The sequence below is a fragment of the Bos javanicus genome, chromosome 20, assembly GCF_032452875.1.
Source record: "Bos javanicus breed banteng chromosome 20, ARS-OSU_banteng_1.0, whole genome shotgun sequence".
NCBI lineage: Eukaryota > Metazoa > Chordata > Mammalia > Artiodactyla > Bovidae > Bos > Bos javanicus.
The window spans coordinates 4,626,842-4,649,704 of NC_083887.1; the positions used below are offsets into that span (position 1 = coordinate 4,626,842).

Consider the following 22,863-nt stretch of genomic DNA (forward strand, 5'->3'; position numbering starts at 1 on the left):
AAATTTATAGTAAGATAGTATCTTCTGATTCCTGGTCTCGGCCCTAGGCTCCAACCGTTACTCTCACCATTACACTTAAATGATGATTATTTCCTAGGAATTAGATCTGGTTTCTTTTCAGCAACATGATCAAGTGATAGGTAAGTTTTGAGAACTGTCATCTCCCCCAAATCACACCAGACTTCTTATCATCAGTCACGTGAATAGTAGTGCGTGATCAAGAGCAGAAATTCGGCATCAACTGAGAGCTAACCCCAGCTCTGTCATCTTCTAGCTGTGTGACCCTGGGCAAATGGCCTAACCTCTCTGGGCCTGTATGGTTATAAAATGGAGATGAAATGAGTACCTACCAAATAGAGTTGTCAAGACTCACTACTTGAGATACCGTGTGTAGAGCATAGAGAACTCAGCAAGTGATAGCTACTGTCTTTCTGAGGAGATTGCAGTGGCTTTGTCTGCAGGAATACAGGGAAAAGTTTTTCTCCAGGGAGTTTGGATAAATGCTGGTTCTTGACCAAAGCGGGAGGGTTTAAAGGCAGCAGTATTGTGCTTGGGCTGCTGCAGGAAATTGGGGCTGTAGAATGCCAGCTGGATGGGCCTGCTTATCAAGGTTCAGGCTGGGGAGGGAGGTTTAGCATGTTTCCTGGAATGAGTTTGAATTAAGTAGTTTCCTACTGACCTTTTCATCAAATTTGTAGATGTCCACTTACGTGAGTGAGTCCCCCTGTGTTATTTTGGAAAGACTCCAAACTTTCACACTTCAGATAACTCCTTCTGAGTGTCTGCTTTCACAGTGCACTGGGGTCTGAGATGTTCAGCTACAGGGCTTTCCACGTGAGCTGGGTAAGCAAGGAAGTAATCAGATCTGGGAACCAGGCAGGACTTTAGTCCTCTGTACTCTGCTGATGCTATAGACTATAGAGTTGAGCAGTTCCAATCTGGTAATGGCTTGGGTCTTTGTTCATTGTTCTTTTTAATTAGTTTTTAACTGAACAGAGGACAGTGGCAGGCTACAGTCCATAGGGTTGCAAAGAGTTGGACACAACTGAAGCGATTAGTATGCACACACGCATATATAGTACAACATAAAAAAATACAAAAGGTATACAGTGAAAAGTAGGTTTCCTTGTCATGTTGACTCTTAAGTCACTCAGTTCTCCCCAGAAGCAGTCACTGTTTCCAGTCTTTGGTATCCTTCTAGAAATATTCTATACATACATGATTGGGTTTTTACTAAAGTCGGTCCATGAATAAGTCTTCATGAGAATGGCAGGTCATCCAAATGTAAATAGCTATATGAGGTTGATTTATTTCCTGAACACCATAATTACAATACAAATGCACATCAATATAAGTAAAATATTATTTGTCCATCAGAAATAACTAAATCAACCACATCCTAGCCTATCCCTAATATGAGGGCAGTTAATTCTGCAACAGGTTTTCAAAGGTCTCATCTTATGTGTTAGATGTCTCTACTTTTAAAGTAGTATATAATTTAAGGGGTTTTTTCTTTTGATGATTTACTATTTGAGATAGAAGAGGGAGCATGGTTTACTAGGAAGAACACGAGCTACAAAGACTTACATACCGATTCCAGTTTTATCTCTTAAAACAGCTAGTCTTTGAGCAAGTTACAAATCTGAGCCTCTCTTTCTTAATATGTAGAATGAATTTAATAACACCTACTTAGGTGTTGTGAGCACTGAGACAGGTAATTCAGAGCACCTTGTTTAATGACTGATGAGTGGCCATCGAAAAATGGTAGCTGCCATAATCGGTGGCGTCAGCCCACAGTACACTTTCCCTATATATGAGCAGAGCAAACAGCAGTGAATTATGCTGGAGTTTCCGCTTCTCCACTAACTTCTAACCTTCTCAATCGACTTGGAAAGGAGCTTTCCGACTGTGGCTTTGTAACCCCGTGTTCCTGTTTAGGAGCTCCTTGGGGTTTGCACTGTAATGTTTCAGTCCACTCCTGTTTACTCTATCCTACTGAAGTTGCCTCTGAGACTTTTCCTCTAATTTAAAAATTACTGAGCAACTTCCCTGTGGTCCAGTGGTGGAGAATCCCTGCCAATGCAGAGGACACGGGTTCAATTCGTGGTCCAGGAAGATTCCACAAGCTGCAGAGCAACTAAGCCCAAGCGCCAGAGCTACTGAATGAAGCCCATGCGCCTTAAAGCCCATGCTCCGTGTAAGAGAAGCCACTGCTATGAGAAGCCCGCACACCGCTACTGGAGAGCAGCTCCCACTTACTTCAACTAGAGAAAGCCCACTCGCAACAACAAAGACCCAGATTAGTCAAAAATAAAATAAATCAAAGTTACTGAGGACCCAAAGACCTTTATTATGTGGATTACATCTATCAAAGTAACTCACCATGTTAGACATTAACATTGTAAGATTTTAATTCATTAAAAAAAAATAAACCCAAAACATGTTAATGTTTTTATAGAAAATAACTCCCTTTTCCAAAACAAAACCAAAAAATGTAGCCAAAAGAGTGACATTGTGCACAGTTCCTTTATGTCTGGCTTCAGTTCAGTCGCTCAGTTGTGTCTGACACTTTGCGACACCATGAATCACATCACGCCAGGCCTCCCTGTCCATCACCAACTCCCAGAGTTCACTCAGACTCACGTCCATCGAGTCGGTGATGCCATCCAGCCATCTCATCCTCTGTCGTCCCCTTCTCCTCCTGCCCCCAATCCCTCCCAGCATCAGAGTCTTTTCCAATGAGTCAACTCTTTGCATGAGGTGCCAAAGTACTGGAGTTTCAGCTTTAGCATCATTCCTTCCAAAGAAATGCCAGGGCTGATCTCCTTTAGGATGGACTGGTTGGATCTCCTTGCAGTCCAAGGGACTCTCAAGAGTCTTCTCCAACACCACACTTCAAAAGCATCAATTCTTCGGCGCTCAGCCTTCTTCACAGTCCAACTCTCACATCCATACATGACCACAGGAAAAACCATAGCCTTGACTAGACAGACCTTTGTTGGCAAAGTAATGTCTCTGCTTTTGAATATGCTATCTAGGTTGGTCATAACTTTCCTTCCAAGGAGTAAGCATCTTTTAATTTCATGGCTGCAGTCACCATCTGCAGTGATTTTGGAGCCCAAAAAATAAAGTCTGACACTGTTTCCACTGTTCCCCCATCTATTTCCCATGAAGTGATGGGACCGGATGCCATGATCTTCGTTTTCTGAATGTTGAGCTTTAAGCCAACTTTTTCACTCTCCTCTTTCGCTTTCATCAAGAGGCTTTTTAGTTCCTCTTCACTTTGTGCCATAAGGGTGGTGTCATCTGCATATCTGAGGTTATTGATATTTCTCCTGGCAATCTTGATTCCAGCTTGTGCTTTTTCCAGTCCAGCGTTTCTCATGATATACTCTGCATATAAGTTAAATAAGCAGGGTGACAATATACAGCCTTGATGTACTCCTTTTCCTATTTGGAGCCAGTCTGTTGTTCCATGTCCAATTCTAACTGTTGCTTCCTGACCTGCATACAGATTTTCATGTCTGGCTTAGTAGAAAACAAATGAATTCTTATAATGCCTCTGCAATCAACCTGTTGCAATGATGTTCTTGGTGAAGCGAAGGAAGAAAATTCAGTGTCAAATTCAGCATCACATCGATTGATGGTTAGAAAAGAGAGGACCTGGCCGACCCACTGGGAGAGTCTCTAGGACTCTCCAGCAGTCCTGGGACCATGCTGCCCAAAGTCTCATTTTTTTCTTACAGGAGACCTGAAACCAGAGAATATTTCTTCATCACACAATCCTAGCTCTTGGCCTTCTCCACAGCTTTCACTTGGAATGTGTGATAAAATGTTTTTGACAGACTGACTGATAGAGGGTGCTATTGGCCAATACTAGCCCACATATTTAATACCCAGATTAAAGTGTTTTCTCTTTCACAACGGCTGAAACAGATTTCAGCCCGGTGTCTGAACAGAACCAGTGTCTGAACAGCTACATGCCTGTGCTCCTGACATCTGCTTCTCAGAGAGGCTGCCAGGAAGGCAAGGCAAAAGGTAGACTTACCAAGATCAACTTAAAACACCTGCATTAATTTAAGAAAGGGGGAAATTTTTTACAATAGCCAAAAAAGTGGAAGGAACTCAACTAGCCAATCACGGATGAATGGAAAAACAAAATGTGGTGTGTACATACAGTGGAATATTATTCAGCCTTAAGAAGGATGGAAATTCTTATATGTGCTACCACACGGATGAATCTCAAGGACATTATGCTCAGTGACACATAAGCCAGTCACAAAAAGACAAATGTTCTATGATTTTACTTACATCAGGTATCTTGAGTAGTCAAGCTTATAGAAACAATTAAGTAGAATGATGGTTGCCAGGAACCAGGGGAGGGAAGAATGGGGACTTGTTTAGTGGTTATAAAATAGTTCTGGAGATCTGGTGCACAACTGTGTTTTAAGATACTTAACACTACCGGACCGTACACTTAACAATGGTTAAGAAGGTATGTTTCATGTTAAGTATATTTGTATGCCACAATTAGAAATAAGCTTTTAAAAAAAGAAATGGAAAGAAAGACCAAGCTTTTTTCTCTAATTTAGATCTGGCTGATGTCACCCTTTCTTAACTATTCATTGCAGCTGTACAAACGTTTATTGAGCACATTCTAGGCATAAAATGCTTCTAAGGAAGACAGATCAGGTAAACAGCACCCATTCTCAAGAAGTTTGCCTTCTACTAAAGGGTTGGTTGATTTATACACACAAACAAGTACAAGGCCACAAGACATGTATTAACAGAATGAAACAGGTCTTGTGAAGGTGGTGCCGGGAATGGAACTTAAGAACAACAGAATTTCTGCTGAGACTGAGTTGTTGGGAAGGGGCAGGATGAGCACACAAGAGACCAACTGGTTTCCTACCTTGTCCTTCAGGTAAAGGTTTGAAATCATGTTTGAAGAGATGTCAAAGATCTTTGGTCCAACTTCCCATTTAATCCAAAAATTCATTCTAGTTGAATGAGGAAAGAAATCAGGAGGTAATTCAAGGGAGGGAAATGTGACTGTGACAGCGAAATCATGGTCCAGGGTAAAGCACACTGGGTTGGTTTATAGATTCGCTTTCCATCTTGCTTTTGCCTGAAAGCTCTATCAACTTCTCTGAGAATTACGTTCTTCCTTTGTTACAAGGCTGTCACATACACTGAACATGTGTGCAAATCCTTGGCAAGCATCAGAAATTCCTTGTTAACTTCTTCTTACTACCCTAGCTAATCCCTACCCCTCTTTCAAGGCTCAGCTCAAGACTGGCTTGGGGTGGAAAAGTCATGCATTGTGGTCCAACCTACCTTCACACTGCATTCAGTGGCCTGCTCAATGTCCGTCTTTTCACCAGCCTGTGAACTCCCTGTGGGTAGGTGTGTCTGATTCCTGTAACCCTCCGAACCTGGCACAATCCACGTCATTCAGTAGGGCAGTAGTTAAGAGCACTGGCCTTGAAAATCACACCAACAAAGGTTGAATCTTGGTTTTGCTACTTAGTAGCTATGTGACCCTGAGCAAGATCCTTAACCTCCTTTCTGGGCCTCAGTTTCTTCACCTGCAAAGTGGGGATAATAATTAAACGGCGTCATAGGCTGTCGTGAGGTGTTCAAAACGAAACTCAAGCACTTAAAGCTCATGACCCAGTGGCTACCACACAGAATTCTGAACAGAAACTTACGATGAAGTTCTCTAAATATGCTTCTTGCATAAGAAGATAAGGCTGTAAATAACTACATTTTTCTTGTAAGGGCCACCTTCTTATCTGAAAACTTTGCTGAGCCCCTGATGACACACATCTCTAGCTCTGGGGCTCTACAATGTCTTACACAGCAGGAGCCCGGCGGTTTCCCAGCGGAGGGCGGGGCGGAGTCCCGCGCGCGGTCACGTGGAGACGCAGGGGGCGGGCCTTTGCGCGCGCAGGTCCCGCGGCCGGAGTTGACACTTCCGGGTGGGAGCCGAGTGCGGCGGCGGGTCCGGGGCTGGCGCTTTCCGCAGCAACCATGGCGTATACCGGCCTCACCGTCCCTCTCATCGTGATGAGCGTGTTCTGGGGCATCGTCGGCTTCCTGGTGCCCTGGTTCATCCCTAAGGGTCCCAACCGGGGGTAAGTGCGCCAGGCCTGCCTGGGGAGGGAAGCGCGGTGAGAACCCGCTGGGCCGGACGGGGAAAGGGGCGACGGCGCGGGTCGGAGACCTTGCCCGGGTGATCCCGCCCTGCAGTCAGGCCTCGGCCCCCGACCCCCCGGCCGCCCCCCGACTTCCTTGTCGCGGCAGCCGCAGTGTCTCCTAGCCCGAACTGAGGAGGGTGGCCTCCGGCGGATCCTCCTTAGGAAGAAGCTTTAGGGAAATTTTTTCTCCGCACGTCCGTGTGTGGGGACGTTGCCGTCGAAAATGGATGTATCCCTCCTCGAGGAGAAGTTGGGGCTCGTCACCAGACGGCTGTCGCCTTAGCCCCGCTGTCTACCCAAATGAGGCCTCGTTTGCCTACACTTTAAAGGGACGGGTCAAATAAATAAAACAGAAATTGACCTCTCTGCCTCACAGGCTGTCGCAGTTGCACAGCACACCCTTGTGCCGCAGCGTGAGCCCAGGCCTTGCATCTAGTGGGAGCCAGGAGCTAGTTGGGGCCTGATCTGGAGCGAGGTTAATTACCAAAGATCAGGAGGTATTGTTGAGAAACCCCTGCGTCATACCTTTCGAAGGGCGCTCCCGCACTTGTGTATGAGTGTAACAAGCTCTTAAAATGATTGGTTAAGAAAGACTCCCCCCGTCCCCCGCTCCCCCGACTTCTTGGTTAAATAGAGCTTTATCTGTTTTGTAAGTAAACTTTATTATGGTATGAAATAGTCTTATCTTCAAAGGAGCTTTGGAAACCCTCTTTCTGGTTCCTCTTTGCCTTTTAGTCATTTTTTCTCAGCGGCAAGATCATGTGGGGTGAAGCTTATTATGAATCACAGATTTTGGGGAACACCATCTCTTGTTTTAGTCTTTGAAACTAATTGGTGACTTCACAGTGCTCTGCATGCATAGTAGGCATTCAGTAAAGGGTTGTTGAGTGATCTGTTGCCTTTATTAAAGGAAAGAAAATGCTCTTAATAGTTTGTGACCTGAACCTCTTTTACTGTCTGGAATAAACTTGTGTTAGACCCGTTCCTTTCATCTAGCTTACAAGTAAATCATAATTTGTTTAAAAAGTAAACATTGTAGGTGAATTTATCATCTGGTTGCATTAGGTCCACCCATTCTGCTCCTCTCTACTCCCCGCCTTGGATGGCATCAGTTATGTAGGGTCATCTTTACAGCCTGTAATAGATGAGAATTCTCAGGTTAGTAAAACAATTTGTGTTAACCAAATTTAATTCCTTGGGCTTGTTTCTCCTGCTAGATTTAGAAAACAACAAAGTGCTCTTTTGTTGTGTTTCTGTCTTCAGCTCTTTCGTTGCCCACTGTCTTTCCAGCCTCCATGCTCAGAAAGCGTTTATTAATGTGCTGGTAGCGTTGACCACTTCTTTCTTGAAGTTCCCCATTTGGGGCCCGCTGTGCCCAGCCTTGGGTCTTGATGCCATTGCTCTAACCCAGAGTAATGAAATGCCTCCTGTGGTCCATGGGTTACTCAGTTTGTAGTCTTAGGGTTACGATTCACGTTCGACCTGCTAGTAATATGTTATCTGGATTTGATTCATAGCCTCCACCCCAGCCCTTGTTATTTCCTGCTCTTGGCAGGATCGAACAGGTCTTAAAACACAAGGTGTCTCCTAGGAGTTACTGTATTATAGTTTGAGAAACACTGCTCCCAGTTGGATGATCCCTATGACCTTGGATAATTTAACTTTTCCATGTTCCTGTTTCCTCACTGTAAAATGGAAATATTAGTAATAAATTATTATCGGTTCTGTTTTACCTCCTGAAAAGACACGTTAACGGAAGAGCTGAATTGCTTCAAGGACTCTGGTGAATTTTTAATGCAGGAGAGCATTTCTGATTTGAGAATTGAAAACATCTTCATTAAGGAGATAAGGTGATGTGTAAGAAGGAGAGAAAGGAGTTTTTGCTGTTAAATTTTCTTCTCTGAGATCCCTGCATGTCAAAATGCAGAACTTGGGTGATTAGGATTTCAGGACATCGTGAAACTGGGGGAAAATGGGGGCAAAAGGGAAAAAGGTCTTCTGAATCTGTGTGTAACCTAAAGCAAGCCCCTTACTGTCATCTTTTCTGCACCGGAAAAAGGGCGGAATACAATGAAGCCTGTACCTGGAATGCTGGTTCCTGACCGATGCTATTCTTTATGATTTCCCACTCTCCTCTTGGAATCCAGAGATTCTCTAAAAACTTGTGGAGGAGGGGGAGGGGGTGGTGACAGAGCGCGGGGATTAGTGTGCCAAGGGTTCACAGCTCCAGTTTTTTCAGACATAACATTGTTAAACATACAGAAAGAGAGAGTAGTGTAAGTGTTACGTAACACCACCTAGATTCAATAATGTTAGCATTCATATCTGCTTTGTGTTTGCTTTGTCTCTGAATCCAGGTGTGCATACATACATACATAATTTTGCTGAACCATTTGAGCACACATTGCAGTCATTGTGACACTTTACCCCTAAACACTTAAGCAGACCATAACTCAGAAAAAAAGCACACCAGGAACTGATATTTTCGTGCTTTTTGGCCATGTCACACCTCTGAGCTTGTGAGATCTTAGTTCCCCAGCACATTGGGCACTCGGAGTCCTAATCACTGGACCAGCAGGGAATTCCCATGAGGGACCTTTGCTCTCCAGTGTCAAATGAATAGTGCAAAGGGGCCTCAGCTGTTCCCATTCTCTGAGATGGCCTTTTGGGGAAGAGGAAGATGGAGGGAGGGGTTCTGGATTGGGGCAGGGAAATGGAAGGAGATGAACAAGAGCTCGGGATGGAGGATAAACAAACATGCATTTGGGGACACTAGGGCGCCCACGTTCAGTAGCGAAATGCTGTTTGAAAGTAGAGGGGTGAGGAGGAGGAATGGAGCGAACTGATGACAGGTGAGAAGCTGGACTTGATTTTATAGATCTCCAAACATTTTTATTATGAAACTATCAAAATTTGGTAGTGCAACCCTTAAAGCCTATTTATCTATGTATTATATTATAAGCTTCATGTGTGAGGTACATATTTTGCTGAAGAATGTGCCTTCAGGATACATCCAGAGTCTGACCAGTTCTCACGACCCATACTGCTACCAGGCTGGTCCACAGTGCAACTCTCCTCTAACTGGATTTTCTGCTTTTCACCTTGCTTCCTCTTCCCAAGTCTGTTTTCACCCTGCAGAGAGATCCTATTACAGTTTGGATCCGATTTTGTCAGTGTTGTTAGTTGTTTGGTCGGATCTTACTCTTTGCGACCCCATGGACTGTAGCCCGCCAGGCTCCTTTGTCCATGGAGTTCTCTAGGCAAGAGTACTGCAGTGGGCTGCCATGCCCTCCTCCAGGGGGTCTTCCCAATCCAGGGATCAAACCCGGGTCTCCTGCATTGCAGGCAGATTCTGTACCATCTGAGCCACCAGGGAAGCCCCATTTTGTCAGTCCTCTCCTCAAATCCCTCCAAAATAGCTTCCCTTTTCCTTTCAGAGGCTGTAAGATACCTCTGACCTCACTTCCTGCCAGGCTCTCCTTGCTGTGCTCAGCCACCCAGGCCTCTGTCCTCTTTGAACCTGATACCCTCTCACCAGGAGCCTTTTCTTTGCTAAACTTCATCCCTTTTGTTTTCTCCTCTCTCTCCAGAGCCTGGTACATGCAGGACACTGAGTCTGTTGAATGAGTGAATGGACAAGCCAATGTATTAACCACAGGGGGGAAAAATATATATGTGTGTGTCTATATGTATGTATACACACACACACAGGGGGGAAAAATATATATGTGTGTGTCTATATGTATGTATACACACACACACAGGGGGAAAAATATATATGTGTGTGTCTATATGTATGTATACACACACACGCATGCACGCACACACACATGCACAGAATTTCTAAAGGATAAGTTAAACTCATCACATGTAGGAGTTGTGATATTTGCTCCCTGCCTTCTAGGAGATAGTCTTGCGTATTCTGTGGGGTGTGGAGATGCCATATTTGGAAATCACTCTTACAGATGATGGGCGTGCCTTAAAGGTGTTAAGGACTTCCTTGGTGTTCCAGTGGCTAAGACTCCATGTTCCCAATGCAGGCTACCCAGGTTCAATCCCTGGTCAGGGAACTAGATTCCACATACCGCAATTAAGACCCAGAGCAGCCAAAAAACAAAGAACTAATCCTTGTCGGTTGGTGACTGCAGGTGCAGGGGCGGTATGAGCAAGGAGATGACAAATCTGAGGGATGGAAGTGGTGGAACTTTTCGGGAGTAGGAGATTTCAAAGGGGAGCCTTTAGAAAGAGAAAGTGAAAAGAATATCACAAGTTGGGTTTTTTAAAATGTCAGAGTTCAGCTGCTCTAAGATCCAGGTTTAACTGTTTTTCGGAAAGAAATGGACATGGGGAGAGATCAAGGCTAAAAAGCATAGTATCATTTCATTGCAGAGAATACTACCAGGTAGGGCGGTTACTTGGGGATCAAAGCTAATTACTGCTGCAGCCTTGTGTGTTCAGTTTTAGATGGGTTTGGAATAGACCTGTAAACTGTGGCATCAGTACCATTCAGTTCAGCTCAGTTCAGTCGCTCAGTCGTGTCCGACTCTTGCCACCCCATGAATCACAGCACACCAGGCCTCCCTGTCCATCACCAACTCCCGGAGTTCACTCAGATTCACGTCCATCGAGTCGGTGATGCCATCCAGCCATCTCATCCTCTGTCGTCCCCTTCTCCTCCTGCCCCCAATCCCTCCCAGCATCAGAGTCTTTTCCAATGAGTCAACTCTTCGCATGAGGTGGCCAAAGTACTGGAGTTTCAGCTTTAGCATCACTCCTTCCAAAGAACCCCCAGGGCTGATCTCCTTCAGAATGGACTGATTGGATCTCCTTGCAGTCCAAGGGACTCTCAAGAGTCTTCTCCAACACCACACTTCAAAAGCATCAGTTCTTCGGCACTCAGCCTTCTTCACAGTCCAACTCTCACATCCATACATGACCACAGGAAAAACCATAGCCTTGACTACACGGACCTTTGTTGGCAAAGTAATGTCTCTGCTTTTGAATATGCTATCTAGGTTGGTCATAACTTTCCTTCCAAGGAGTAAGCATCTTTTAATTTCATGGCTGCAGTCACCATCTGCAGTGATTTTGGAGCCCAAAAAAATAAAGTCTGCCACTGTTTCCCCATCTATTTCCCATGAAGTGATGGGACCGGATGCCATGATCTTCGTTTTCTGAATGTTGAGCTTTAAGCCAACTTTTTCACTGTCCACTTTCGCTTTCATCAAGAGGCTTTTTAGTTCCTCTTCACTTTGTGCCATAAGGGTGGTGTCATCTGCATATCTGAGGTTATTGATATTTCTCCCGGCAATCTTGATTCCAGCTTGTGCTTCTTCCAGCCCAGCGTTTCTCATGATGTACTCTGCATATAAGTTAAATAAGCAGGGTGGCAATATACAGCCTTGACATACTCCTTTTCCTATTTGGAGCCAGTCTGTTGTTCCGTGTCCAGTTCTAACCATTGCTTCCTGACCTGCATATAGGTTTTTCAAGAGGCCAGTCAGGTGGTCTGGTACTCCCATCTCTTTCAGAATTTCCCACAGTTTATTGTGATCCACACAGTCAAAGGCTTTGGCATAGTCAATAAAGCAGAAATAGATGTTTTTCTGGAACTCTCTTGCTTTTTCCATGATCCAGCGAATGTTGGCAATTTGACCTCTGGTTCTTCTGCCTTTTCTAAAACCAGCTTGAACATCTGGAAGTTCACTATTGCTGAAGCCTGGCTTGGAGAATTTTGAGCATTACTTTACTAGCGTGTGAGATGAGTGCAATTGTACTGTAGTTTGAGCATCTTTCGCATTGCCTTTCCTTGGGATTGGAATGAAAACTGACCTTTTCCAGTCCTATGGCCACTGCTGAGTTTTCCAAATTTGCTGGCATATTGAGTGCAGCTCTTTCACAGCATCATCTTTCAGGATTTGAAATAGCTCAACTGGAATTCCATCACCTCCTCTAGCTTTGTTTGTAGTGATGCTTTCTAAGGCCCACTTAACTTCACATTCCAGGATGTCTGGCTCTAGGTCAGTGATCACACCATCGTGAGTATCTTGGTCGTGAAGATCTTTTTTGTGTAGTTCTTCTGTGTATTCTTGCCACCTCTTCTTAATATCTTCTGCTTCTGTTAGGTCCATACCACTTCTGTCGTTTATCGAGCCCATCTTTGCATGAAATGTTCCTTTGGTATCTCTGATTTTCTTGAAGAGATCTCTAGTCTTTCCCATTCTGTTGTTTTCCTCTATTTCTTTGCATTGATTGCTGAGGAAGGCTTTCTTATCTCCTCTTGCTATTCTTTGGAACTCTCATTCAAATGCTTATATCTTTCCTTTTCTCCTTTGCTTTTCGCTTCTCTTCACATTCCCTTATATACAAATGTTAATGACTTATGTAGAATTCTGCCGATTGCGCGCAGGGCACACTGATGTCTACTGGTGTTTTAGCAGATCAGAGCCATTTTCCTAGAGTGCAGTCCTTGCCAGCTTGATCACCTGGGAAGGGAGCTTAAGCCCCCACAACTTTTGCAGAGTTATCTAATGATTGCACTGTTTTTTTCCCCCAGAGTTATCATCACTATGTTGGTGACCTGTTCAGTTTGCTGCTATCTCTTGTAAGTAGTTTATTTCTAAAATAATAATCGGTTATTTCTGGTATTTATCATACGTGTGATTAAAAGTTAAGTAAGTGGTTATCAAGTTAAGTTTCATTGTTATCAAGTTAAGTTTTGGTTGTCAAGTTAAGTTTGGTTAAGTTAAGGTTATCAAGAAACTTAATCAAGTTAAATTTCATGGTTATCATGAAACTTTATACTTTTGTTTAATTGGGGTTTGTTCTTGGTGTAACATCCAGAAATAGTAACTTAAGATTGGAAAGAAGATATTTTCCTATGTTCAGTATGTTACCTAAGAATTGTGCGGATGCCCAGTTCTGGCAATACAGGTGTAATTTATTTGGCACTTATTTCAATCATGTAATTAGCTGGAAATTGTCTTCATACGGCTTTAGATTTTACTTCCGTGAAGTATCTGAGCCTATTCTTTTCACTTAAATATCGTGTTATGAAGCCAGTAAAGCCATTCTTTACTATGACTTTTGTTTATCTCATGAATAGACATTAAACTGGAATTGTAATCCAGAGAAAGGGTAATCTTTTAAAGTAATTAACTATGCACTATATCAAAGTATGATAATAATTGGCTTCTGATTTGAATAGATGGTATCAACTGTTGAGTGAAAGCTTTAGGATATATGAAGTCATTTCTCAACATATATTTTTGAAATACTGTTAGAAATGGCAAAACAGCATTTGAAGTATTCTGTTGTTGTTTTTTTAAATTTTATTTGTGTATTTATTTATTTATTCTTTCGGCCACACTGAGTAGCCTGTGGGATCTTAGTTCCCCAACCAGGGATTGAACCCATGCTCCCTGTGTTGGGAGCTTGGAGTCTTAACCACTGAACTGCCAAGGATGTCCCTCTTTTTTAAAACTGAGATATATTTCACATACCATAAAATTTATCCTTTTAGGGATTGATTGGTTTAAAACCAGCAGTTCTTTTTCATGAAAGAGAGCTTGCTGGTTTCCTGAGACTTCCTTGTATGGAAAAGTGTTGGTGATGGCCGGCTGCTGTTTAGTGCTCACATATGGTGGGAGCAGCTCTTCTGATCCTATGACGAAAAGCTGTGGTTCTCTGTGGCTCTGAATCTGAATTTCTTATATCCTGGGGCTTTTGCATTGAGGTTTTTCAAAGAGGTTTGTGGGTAGGAGCCAATGCTGGTTATTGGCATACATCAAAATCTGCCCCTGTCAAAGAGTTAAATTACCATGAATTTTGGCTGTCTGGCCATTAGATTACTTGCTTAAGTGCAGCTTGCGGTGTTTAAAGCTGAATCATATAGCATGATGGAAGTGTGGCTGAGGGTGATGTTTAACTGCCTTGACACGCGGGCTTAGATGATGAGACTTTGTGCGGTTGCCTTGTTTTAGTCTTTTCTTTTTAGAAAGGTGAAGAGGCTTTTTTGGGTCTTCCCCGAAAGACCTGAAGTGTGAAACATTTCACACTTCCCCAGAATGAAAGTCTGACAGGTAGTGAATAGAGGACGTTCTTATTCTAGCTGTGTTTAGCTCTAAAGAGTAAATGAGAAGTACTTGCATCAACAATTCCTCATCTAAGTAGGGGTGATTGAGTACCAGCCTGTCCTACCTAATCAAATGCCCTCTAGAAATTCCAGCAAGAGAGCTCTTTATCAGTCCAGGAGCCGAGGAGTGGTCCTGTGATTGAAAAAGCTTTTTTTTTCATTCCTTTGATCTCTGCTGCATGAGATGGTGGTAGGATCTTAGAGAGAAAATTATTGTACAGAGGAATGACTTGAGATTAAACAAAAATGAGGCAAAAGTGTTCTGTGACTTTCTGGTCCTCCACGATCTTTGAAATCTGGTTAATTTCCTGGATATTCTCTTTAAAACAGGCAGGAGACCTTTCCAATTAGTCTCATGCCTCATGTCTTCATTTTCAAGTATAAAATACAATAACTGGACTTGGTTGGAAATTATGTTACTTTGAGTCTTGGTGACTTAGTTGAGAACTGGTTGAGCCTTGCCTCTTGCTGTCTAGGTTTTCCTTTGTCCCAGTGTGCTGGCGGCGGCTTTGTTGCCAGTGGGTCAGTACTGTCATCAGTGTGTTAATAAAGGTAGTTAGTACACAGTGTCGCAACATTGAATGCTTCCAGGGGCCATTTTATGGGGAAATGAGCTGGGTGGTATAGACTTCATGCAATTTCTTTTTAAGGTTCTCTTTTTTTCTTTTTAAATTTTATTTATTTTTGGCTGTGCTCGGTCTTGTTGCTGTGAGGGCTTTTCTCCAGTTGTGGTGAGCAGTCTCCTCTCAGGCTGCAGTCAGTGGGCTTCTCGTTTCGATGGTTTGTCTGATTGGGGAGCACAGGCTCTAGGTGCAGGGGCTTCGGTAGCCGTGGCAGCAGGCTCAGTACTTGGGGCTCCGGGGCTCTGGAGCACTGGCGTGGTAGCTGTGGCCCACGGGCTTAGTCGCTCTGCGGCGTGTGAAACCTTCCCAGAGCAGGGAGTGACTCGGTCTCTCCTGCGTGAGCAGGCGGTTCTTCACCAGTGAGCCACCAGGGAAGCCTGTATGCAACTGTGTTTTTCTTGTTTCTTTGAAATTTGATCATTTATCCTATTTACAAAATATCTGCCTGAAACCTGCAGACGGAATTCAAATTCCAAATAGTTTACATACCTTATTCTACACAGGGGTGTGATTCTGTAATACATTTAATTTGAAATTCAAAGGGACCTTTACTGTTTGGCACTATACATATAGTTTCTTGAACATACCTCGTTTATAGTAAGACATGCCCAAAGAAACTAGATTTCCTAAACAAAGCTATGTTTTGAAATAGTCATAGGCTTTTGAATTGCCTTCTGTTTGTGGCATTCTTCCCTCTTTCCAGTTTGTTCTAGTCCAAGGTTAGATTCCATGGGGTGTACCTTGTTTGAGTTCTGAATAAATCAGGATCTCTGCCAGAACAGCCAGCTTGTGTTACTAGTTCAGCAGAGGAAAGCCTGAATGCTCTAAATATGGTTCCCTCTCTGAGGCGCAAGATCACTTTTGTTTCTTAAGCAGACAGGCCTTTTAGTTACTACTCTATACCTTCTCTTGGTCTTAGATTAGTTGTTAATTTGAGTTATGTTGTAGCTTACCCTAAGTCACAGAACTCACATCTTCAGAGTAAATTAGAAATTTAGTATTATATTGTGAAGGTGCAAGCACTTGACTAATTGTAAATCTTACCTGCAGAGTGACAGAGAAAAAGAAATGTTGACCAGGAGACCAGAAGACCTTAATTCTGCTACGTTGAGTAATATTTGACCTGATTATGTTGTAGTATGGTTTGCTGAATTTTTGAGTATGATGATGCTATGTGTGAAAATTTGCAATGAAGAATAAGAAAAATGTATTATTATCAGTGATTTTTAAAAATTATTTTTTTAAATAACTGTATTTGTGTATTTATTTTTGACGGTGCTGGGTCTTCATGACTGTCCTAGGGCTCTGGTTGCAGCGGGCGGGGCTGCTCTTCTTTGAGGCTAGAGGGCTTCTCACTGCGGAGGCTTCTCTTGTTGCGGAGCACAGGCTCTAAGGCGCTATAATCATGGGTTTTTCTATTTCTCTTTAAAAGAAAGATCCTTGTTTGTTTCATATGTTTTACAGCTCTGTTATTAGAAGGATGTATATATATGATTGTCATATGTCTTCTGATGAATTAACATTTCTAACATTATCAGATATCTTTATCCTTGGTAATACTCCTTAACTCAATTTTTACTCTGTCTTATTTATATCAAAAATTGTACTGCTTTTCCTGTGTTCATTATATCTGTGTCTTTATATTTAGAACATGCCCTTTTGAAGACGGTATACTGCTTGGGTTTACTATTTCTTCTATTTTGACTGTCTGCCTTTTGGCAAAGGGATATTCCTTACACAATTAATGTAAGTAATGTATCGATTATAGCTAGGTTTGGGTTCACTGTTTTGTTCATTGTTTTCTGTTTGGCTCAACTCATTTGTGCTCCTCTGTCCTTTTATGCGTTCCTTTAAGTTAAGGGAATATTTTGAGTATTCTGTTTTAATTCCTTCAGGGCATTTAGCTATTCTTTTGTATTTTTCTCCCCCTCCCCTTTATTTTATGTATTTATTTTTATTTTTAAAATTTTTTCTGTGCTGGATCTTTACTGCAAGTAGACTGTCTCTAGCTGTGGGCTTTGTGGGGGCTTCTCTTGCTGTGGCGCTCAGGGTTAGCAGTTGTGGCATGGAGGCTCTCTGGGCAGGCTCTCTAGTTACTGGATGTGGGATCTTAGTTGCTGGACCAGGGATCAAGCCCATGTCCCTTGCTTTGGAAGGTGGATTTTTAACCACTGCGCGTCCAGGGAAGTCCCCATTCTCATTTTTGAAGGATTTTTTTTTTCTTTCAGCCAGTTTTAAAGGTGCTCTTCCATTATCATCTGTCCTCCATTATTTCTGCTGAGAACTCAACTGTAATTTGAATAATTGTTCCTTATGCATTATTTGTGCTCTGAATGTTATCAAGATTTTCTCTTTATTTTTGCTTTTCAGTATAAATTCTGCTGTGATGTGCATAGGTGTGGTTTTGTTTGAATTTATTCTGATTGGGTTTGCTGAGCTATTGGATCTTAACTGTTTTCCACCAAATTTGAGAAAATTTCAGTCTATATTCTTTTTTTTTTTTTTGCTCTATTCATTCTCCTTCCGAGACTACAATTCCACATATGGTAGACTTTGGTTTTCTTTTCAGTGTTTTTTCCTGTTTCTCCAGGTTGGATAAGTTCTGTTGATTTTTCATCAGGTTCACTATTTCTCCTATCGTCTCCAACCTATGGTAAACCCATCCAAAGATTTTTCAGTTCATATAGTAAACTTTTTTGTTCTAAAATTTTTATTTGGTTCTTTATTGATGTTTTAATTTAGTTGCTGAGATTCTCAATCTGTTCATTCTTTATAGCCAATTTGTCTTCTAAGTCTTTAAACATATTTATAATGTTGTTTTGTTTTGTGTTTATTCTAGAACAATAAACGCCTTTTATTACATGAGCTAGCATAGGAAGGAGGAGGATTTATTTGCCTTTCTGTGCCTTGATTTCCCTCACGTAGAACTCTAGCTCCTTGCCCTCTAGCACGCAGCCATTTGTAGGCCAGATTTGGGCTTCCCTTATCTGCAATGCAGGAGACCCTGGTTCGATTCCTGAGTCAGGAAGATCTGTTGGAGAAGAGATAGGCTACCCACTCCAATAATCTTGGGTGGGTAAATCCCGGGTGGCTCAGCTGGTAAAGAATCCACCTGCAATTGGGAGACCTGGGTTTGATCCCTGGGCCAGGAAGATCCCCCTGGAGAAGGGAAAGGCTACCCACTCCAATATTCTGGCCTGGAGAATTCCATGAACTGTATAGTCCATGGGGTCCCAAAGAGTTGGACATGACTGAACGACTTTCACTTTCACTTTCTGCTTAAGAGACATTACCTTTTGGAGGGGTGCACCTCATATGCATTTGGCATGGGGAAGTTTCCTGACTAGGGATCGAACCTGTGCCCCCTGCTGTGGAAGCACAGAGTCTTAACCACTGGACTGCCAGGGAAGTCAGAGAAGCATTACCTTTTAACTGCAGCTTCTATATAATTTTGGACTCAGCTTCTGTCGATTCCTTTGTCCTTGACTGTTGATTATATTTCTTGGGTTCTTTTGCCTGTGTATTTTTTACTAAATGCTAGATATTGAATCTAGCTAGATATTTACTAAAGCTAGATACAGATCACTGGGAAAGACCCAATGCTGGGAAAGATTGAGGGCAAAAGGAGAACGGGGCAGCCGAGGATGAGATGGTTAGATAGCATCACGGACATGAATCTGAGCAAACTCTGGGAGATTGTGAAGGACAGGGGAGCCTGGTTGCAAAGAGTCAGACATGACTTAACGACTGAGCAACAAGATATTGTAGAATTCTGGATTCTACTTAAATTATTAATTGATCACCTTAAACTTGTGGAAGGTTGGTTTTACCCTTTGTTGGGGTAGATCTATTTCAGTTTTGCCCTTAGAGTGAGTTCTCCATTAAGATGTGGCCCTTCTGGGGTTTCAGTGGAAAGTTTGAGGTGTTTCAAGCCCCTCTAACTTCAGACTCCAAGTTCTCTTTCTCTGTCACACACAGCAGCAGCAGTTTCTGCTCTGTCTTTTCGGCCCTCAGGGTGTTTTCCACCAGCACTTGGCATTTGCATGCTTGCTTCCGGGATGAGCCAAGGAGTTAAGGGGAATTTAAACATGTTTTGGGACCCTTGTGACATCTTTTTTGAGGTTTCCCCTCTTAATTTCCAACTGCTCTGGCAGCTCTGAACTTACCTTTTGATACCTCAAGTCAAGAAGACTGCAGTGTTTTGCTTGAGCGTCACATAGACTGGACAGTGTTCTCTGGGGAAATGCTGTATAAAAGTTCCTTATTTCTTTCAAGGATTGAATCTCTTCAGACTCTACCTGCTTTGGACACTCTCTAGTACCATCAATTAGTTATTTTTTTGTATTTTGTTCAGAGTTTATAATTACTGTCTATAGAATGAGTCTGATACCAGCTGCTGCTGCTAAGTCGCTTCAGTCGTGTCCGACTCTGTGTGACCCCATAGGCGGCAGCCCACCAGGCTCCCCCGTCCCTGGGATTCTCCAGGCAAGAACACTGGAGTGGGTTGCCATTTCCTTCTCCAGTGCATGCGAATGAAAAGTGAAAGTGAAGTTGCTCAGTCGTTTCCGACTCTTAGCGACCCCATGGACTGTAGCCACCAGGCTCCTCCATCCATGGGATTTTCTAGGCAAGAGCACTGGAGTGGGGTGCCATTGCCTTCTCCGCTGATATAAGCTACTTATTACCAAAACCAGAACATTACCTATTGACTTTTTTTTCTGTTCAAGTATTATAGTTTTTCATTTCTGTAGAAGTTCTTTTTGCTGTTATTATAGTTTTGTTTTCCTTTCCTGTCTTCCCCTTTCTTTCGCCTCTCCCTTTCTTTTCCCTGCATATATTTTAAGTGTATCTTATTTCTTAAAAAATAGTAGGCAGTTTATCTATAGTCTGTATCTGATAATTCCATTATCTGAAGTCCTCGCAGGTTTATATCTGCTTTTGCTGTCTCTCACTCATGGTGCCTTGTTTCCATATGCATTTAGTTATATTTGACTGTCATGTGTTCATTTTCCCTATAGATGTTTGTTTGCTTTTTGGCTGCGCCTTGTGGCTTGCAGGATCTTAGTTCCCTTACCAGAGGTTGAACCTGGGCCCTGGGCAGTGAAAAAAGCACAGAGTCTAACCACCAGACCACCAAGGAATCCCCTGTTTTCTCTAGTTTTATTTGTATGACTTCTTTGAGGCCTGGTATGAAGGTGGGCTCCTCCAGAAAGGATTTACATTGCTTCTACCAGGTGCCTAAGGCCATCAGCAGAGTGTCATTAAATTAAATAAAATTCTCAGTATATTCTTTTTTAAAACCATGGGCTTCTCTGGTGGCTCAGCAGTAAAGAATCCCCCTGCCAGTGCAGGAGATGCAGGTTTGATTCCTGGGTCAGGAAGATTCCCCTGGAGAAGGAAATGGCAAACTGCTCCAGTATTCTTATCTGGAGAATCCCGTAGACAGAGGAGCCTAGTGAGCTACAGTCCAGGGGCTCACAAAAGAGTTGGATACAACTTAGTGACTAAACAAACAAAAAAACAGCAAAGTATGAATTTGAGCTGGCAGACTTTCATGAAGACTAATTCTCTGGGCAGTGTTTTTCTCCCTCCTGCTTGGTATTGGTCTCTGAGACAGTGTATTTTCCTAGCATTCCACTCAGGGGTGTTCTTTGATTTATTCTTGCCTTCAGACAGGGAGAACGCTTTGGGGTCTTAGCTTTTTAGGGGGTATGCATGAAACTTTTGTTAGACCCTCTACCTTGAATGGGCCCTGAGCTTTGTCTACCGTTTTTCATGTCCTGTGAGGTCTGAAAACAGAAGCACAAGTTAATCTGGGTTAGTATATGCTCTCAGAGTATGGAAAGCAACCTGTAGTCACTTTATTTCCCTCTGAGGAGTACTTGCCTTTGCTTAGTTTTTTTGGTCTGAGACTTGCTTACATTTCTCTCGTGGATGTGTGTGAAGTATTAGGATGTCTTGACTTGTTGATAGTGGAAAGGAAATCTAGGTATCTGGCCCAGCATATTATTATTATGTACTTTATGAGAAAATCTGTTTATCTTATTCTGACCGTATAATCTTTTTATTTATAATTTGGCAGATAAGAGAATTTGAACTGAAAGGCCTAGTATAGAAAGTATGGAAGTAAAAAGGAAAGATAATTCAAATTCAGAGCTGTCAAAAATAGGGCATTTTCCTATTTTGCCCTGTAGTAGTGAAAGGGCCGTAGCAGAGATAGTTGGCTTCAGACTAATGGAAACTAAGTTTGTAGCTTCTCTGGATCTTGGGGTCCTCTTCCAGACTCCCATGACTGTGGAAGAATAGCGTTCTGTTTCCTTGGCTGGGTTTCAGTTTGGGGCTGCCCTCAGCTCATGGATGCCATCCACATTCCTTGCCCTTCCATTGTCAAAGCTAGCAAGAGAGAATCTTCCTTTCTGCCCGGTCCTTCTCATCCTCTAGCAGCCTGGGTTCAGTAGGAGGTAGAAACCATACAGTAGATTAAACACAGGAAGTTTACTCTAATTGTGCACAGTGGCAGAAGAGCAACTATAAGAGAGAAGGGAACTCTGCCTGGCACCTGAGGGCTCAGGGGAGACAAGGACGGGCACAGACAACTGGGAGAGGGTCCAGACCTTGTTGGAGAAGGCATAGTTCAGCCCACCAGAGAGCGGAGAAATTCATTGGTTTGGCCAGGCTGGAGTTGGCCTGGAGTTGCTGGGCAAACACTTGGCCACGCTCCGGAGCACAGGCAGGAGAGCGGGCATGGGAAATCAGTGACCTGGGTGTGTGTTGGGAATCCTTGCGACCCTATGAGCAGAAGGACCTTGAAGCATGTAGTCCAAGCAGGGGCTCTGGTTTCCATGTTGAGAGGGCTGCAGAAAGGTTATTTCCAGGCCTCGCCTCTACCTCGAAGAATGACCGTGCCCTGGGCTAGAGCCTTGCAGGTTCCACCAGGTGGCCTCACACCCACTCCCCCAGCTTCTGGCCCTTGCCTGCCGTGCCCCTCCAGCGCTGTCTGCTGAGGAAGCTTGACATCATGCTCACTTTAAAGGAGAAAAAGGAACTCATTTGTTTACTACAGAGCTCTTATTACAGGGTGCATTACAAGATGACTGGCAATAAATTAATAAATGGTATATGCACTCCATATGTCCTTGGTCAGGAAGACTCCTGTCTCTTTTAGGAGCTCACCTGATTAGGTCAAGCCCACTCAGTAATTTCTCTTCCTTTTCTCTTTTTTTAATCGAAATACGGGCTTCCCAGGTGGCTCAACGGTGAAGAATCCCCCTGCCAGTGCAGAAGATGCAGGTTCGATCTCTGGGTCAGGAAGATCCCCTGGAGCAGGAAATGGCAACCCAGTCCAGTATTCTTGCCTGGAAGATCCCCTGGCAGACTATAGTTCATGAGGTCACAAAGAGTCAGACACAGCTGAGCACACATACAGTTGATTACTAGTGTTTTAGATGTATGGCGAAGTGACTCAGTTATACCTGCACGTACATATATTCTTTTTCAGATTATTTTGCATTGTAAGTTACTACAAGATGTTGACTATAGTTTCCTGTGCTATGTATTAATAGTAGTTCCTTGCTGATTATCTATTTTACATGTAATAGTGTGTATCTGTTAAGCTCTTAATTTATCCCTCTCCTCCTTTCCCCTTTGGTAACCATACGTTTGTTTTCTGTTTATGAGTTTATTTCTGTTTTGCAAATCAGTTCCTGCGTATAAACTTTTAGATTCCTGTGTATCATACTAAGTAAGTCTGACTGACTTAGTATGATAACTTCCAGGTCCCTCCACGTTGCTGCACATGGCATCATTTCATTCTTTTTTATGGCCGAATAATATTTGTGTGTGTGTGTATACCACATCTTCTTTATCCATTTATCCGTTGATGGAAATTTCCCTTTCTTAAAGTGAG

At 43.0% G+C, this 22,863-nt stretch overlaps 1 protein-coding gene across 1 annotated transcript in view; it reads left to right on the forward strand.

The window, feature by feature from the left end:
• The first annotated feature begins 5,940 nt into the window (after positions 1-5,940).
• ATP6V0E1 (ATPase H+ transporting V0 subunit e1) overlaps positions 5,941-22,863 on the forward strand; it is a 29,964-nt gene continuing 13,041 nt past the window's right edge. Inside the window, exons 1-2 of the mRNA XM_061393232.1 lie at positions 5,941-6,137; positions 12,757-12,804. Coding sequence (XP_061249216.1) covers positions 6,034-6,137; positions 12,757-12,804 — 152 coding nt within the window. The 5' untranslated portion in view covers positions 5,941-6,033. The remainder of the gene's footprint in view (positions 6,138-12,756; positions 12,805-22,863) is intronic.